This window comes from Symphalangus syndactylus, chromosome 24, assembly GCF_028878055.3.
Source record: "Symphalangus syndactylus isolate Jambi chromosome 24, NHGRI_mSymSyn1-v2.1_pri, whole genome shotgun sequence".
Taxonomy (NCBI): Eukaryota; Metazoa; Chordata; class Mammalia; order Primates; family Hylobatidae; genus Symphalangus; species Symphalangus syndactylus.
In genome coordinates, this window is record NC_072446.2 from 57,231,166 (window position 1) to 57,234,965 (window position 3,800).

At 42.2% G+C, this 3,800-nt stretch overlaps 1 protein-coding gene across 1 annotated transcript; it reads right to left on the reverse strand.

The window, feature by feature from the left end:
* Positions 1–211: 211 nt before the first annotated feature.
* On the reverse strand, positions 212–3,443 carry LOC129474305 (serine/threonine-protein kinase N2-like). The gene is given in 3 exon segments (XM_063634048.1): positions 212–1,776; positions 1,779–3,419; positions 3,422–3,443. Coding segments are annotated over 3 exon segments (2,886 nt in total). The 3' UTR covers positions 212–553.
* Between the last annotated feature and the right edge of the window lie 357 nt (positions 3,444–3,800).

Genomic DNA, 3,800 nt, shown 5'->3' on the forward strand with positions numbered 1-3,800 from the left:
TATTGACTCAACTTAAACTCCATGAAACTGTTTCCAGTGCTCATATTTATGCTGAAGTACAATGAGAAGCCACTTTTGAAGAAGTATTAGAATGGTACTTTTAAACAAATCTTCACGTGTTTCAATTTAAAAAAAAAACAAAACTCAGAAGCTATTGGTGGCACAGAGAGCAAATTAAGGGTTGCTATTTTTTTTTTTTTTTTTTTTTTTTTTTTGAGACGGAGTCTCGCTCTGTCGCCCAGGCTGGAGTGCAATGGCGCGATCTTGGCTCACTGCAAGCTCTGCCTCCCAGGTTCACACCATTCTCCTGCCTCAGCCTCTCTGAGTAGCTGGGACTACAGGCGCCCGCCACCACGCCCGGCTAATTTTTTTGTATTTTTAGTAGAGACGGGGTTTCACCGTGGTCTCGATCTCCTGACCTCATGATCCACCCACCTGGGCCTCCCAAAGTGCTAGAATTACAAGCGTGAGCCACTGCACCCGGCCGAAGGGTTGCTATTTTTAAGAGGTCTTCTTGTGAGTCAGTCAGCTTGGTTTCACAGTGTCTAGCAACTTAACACCAATCAGCAATGTAGTCAAAATCTCTGAACATTTCCTGCTCCTCTTCCGAAAGTATCCTTGGTTCTTGAGGTGGAGTCAGAATAGGTGCTTCTGAGGTAAATTTATCATCAAAATTACTAACATCTTCTTGTCCTCTTATGGTAGGTATAAATGGTGGCTTTACTTTTTTGTCTATCACAGCGCTCCAATCAATTAGCCAGAAAAATGGGTGCTTTTTTACATCCTCTGCATCTTTCTCGCTAGCCCCAAGGTGCCGCTCAGGATTTCTTCTTAACAGCCTTCTCATTATAGAAATGGCTTTTGTAGATAAGAACCTTACTTCATCATTTGCAATGCTGTCAAAAACTTCGTCTTCATCATCACCAGGAAAGAGACACTCACCAACAAGCATTACATATATAAGCACACCAAGGCCCCACCAATCTACAGCCCTTGTATAAGAAGTTTCTGTTAATACTTCTGGGGCAAGAAAATCAGGATTGCCACAAAATGTGCTTGTTCTATCTCCATATCCCATTCCTTCTTTGCAAAGACCAAAATCAGCAATTTTCACAAAGCCCTCTCTATCTAGCAATAAGTTATCCAGTTTCAAATCTCTATGAACAATTTTGTGTTCATGTAAATACTGCAACCCAAGAACTACACAAGCAGCATAAAATATAGCTCTTGGTTCAGAAAAGACATCAGTATGAGTGTGCATCATTAGGACCCCACCGGCAGCATATTCCATTACAAAGCAAACATGCTCTTTGGTTTGGAAACATGCAAAAAGGTTCACCAAAAAGGGATGCCTTACACTATTCAGAGTTTCAGAAATTCTTTTTTCACACATCAGTCTGTCTACTTCATCTTGAGCCACAATATCTCCTTTCTTTAAGGCTTTTATAGCAAACATCTCATTTGTATGTTGATATTCAGATAAAAGCACCTTTCCAAAATGTCCTCTTCCCAAGACAGCACAACACCTGAAATCTTGTAGATTAAACTGAAACCTTTGCTGAGATCTTCTATCCTCAAGTTCTTGAATACCACTATATTCTAGGCCTGACTGAGGAGTACCAGGCTTGTATTCAGATTGAGATTTTGGAAGTATACTCTTTCTGTCATTCTCAATATCAAAAGCAGTCTCTGAATCCTGTCCTGGTGTATCCAAAACTCTTAATTCAGAAGATTCATCTATTTCTCCAAGGGAAGAAGCTCGTGGTGGGGCTGGGGAGGTTCAGGCTCAAGATCAAAGTCCAATTTGGTTACTGTAGAATCACTAGCTGGAGGTGCTAGTTCAGGAATGCATACATCAACCACTGGCACCATAGTAGGCACAGGAGCTTGAGGGCTGAAGGTGCCAGAATGATTTACTGTAGGAATAGCTCTTCTTACTAGCCTTCCCCAAGTGGCAATATTAATATTCATTTGAGGAGCTCTGAGAAATGTTTTGCCTCGTTGCTTCGAAAAAATTTTCTTTTGTCTTTGAGGTTTTGGTCTTCTTTCAATAACTGGATTAAAAAAGGTAACCTCTGCAAATAAAGTACCCTGTGGTTCCAGATAGAGACACATGCCATGCCATTGGTTGTCTAAAAAATCTTCTAACCTCAGAAATTTTACAGCACACAGAGACCGCCAATCACGCCAATAAACTAAAATTTCCAGTTCACATGACCTGTCCAGTTCCAGTGTAAACTTCAGGTCCCATGACTGATTGGAAATGGGTTTCCAGCTAGTTTGGCCAACCACAGTATTATCGAGCTTCAAAACAGCACAGACATCATTTTTACTCCTTCTGCTCATGAAAGATGACCTGGTTTCACTTGGACTCCAACCAGGCAGTGCAACTGATGTTGCTTTTGACCGTCCAGGTACATTCTTTAGGATATCTTGGCAGCCCATGAGATGCACTTCCAAAGTACCTGTTAATGCTGCTGGTTTGGATAGTGTACTATATTGATTTTGTGTAGATATCATACTTTGACGTGGACTTGGTGATGCAGCAACAAGTGAAAGTTCTTCAATAATAATACTGCTTTTGGGATGATTCTTGGGGAGTTCATTTAATCTTTGCTCTAATGAATACTTTAAAAGGTCCAACTTCTGACTTGTTTCATTAAATCTTGCTTGAGCTTCTGAAAGTGCTTTTCTGTCTGTTACTTTTCCTGAGCCAAGTAATTTCATTACATTCTTTGCACCTTCTGCTACTGCAAATTCTATCCTAAAATGATGCCTTAATTCTTCCATCCGACGTTCAAGAGGACTTACCACAGGTTTTGCATTATCAAAAGCCAATTCATTAGTCTGGACTGCCTGAAGAATCTGCATTCGTATGACTTCTATTTTTGTCTTGCTGTCCTGGAGCAATTGCTGAGCTGCATCATGGAGTTTCCGATCCTTTGAAGATCCATTTGAATACATCTGTATCATATTCTCTGCACCTTGTTTTACTTTAAGTTCTATATCCAATTGTTTTTGTAGAGCCTTCAATCTGTTGTTGCTAGTAGAACAACGAGGGTCACTATTTGGAGTATCTGGAGTCCTTGGGTAATCTGTAATATCTTTTGGATCTGATACAACAATATGTGCATTTAATTCCTGCAGCTTGTGATATAGTTCTTCTAATTTTTTATTTGATTTTTTCAAAATGTTGTCTATTTAAGCCAAACTTTTTTTATCTGTTGTGACTTTCCTCAGATTTTCAGCTCCTTCTTTGATTTTCAGTTCTTTCCTTATTTCTCTCTTAATCCAATCCTTGATATCATGCAATTTCTGCTGCACCATTGTATCTGAAAAGTCTAATTTTTGAACAGCACTCACATTCTCAGAAAATGGAAGACTTCGGGAATCCCCCTGCAGTTCCGTGAGCAGAATCTGCCCCGTTCGGGGTTGGATGCCATTGCGCTCCGGTATGGAGGGTCTGCACCTGGACGCGGCCGCTGCTGGTGAAGAGAGTAGGCGGGACGGGGCTCGGAGTGGGTGTGAGGAGAGGGGAGAGGAAGAAAAAAAAAAAACTAGGGGTTCATGGAGGCGCAGCCCCTGCTGGAGGCGCGGCTTATTCTGTTAGGTTCATCGAGAGCCGCGGGGAGCGAGGGCACTCATAGCGGGCTTCCTCTCGCCGCCTGCCACCGCCACCCACACCGGAATGTTGGTCTAGTCGCTCCCTGGGCAACGCCAGAATCCGCCTCAAGCTTCTACATTCTGGGCGCTGCGGCGGCGGCTGCAGCTCCTCCTGTAGCACCATTTGGCTCTAGAAT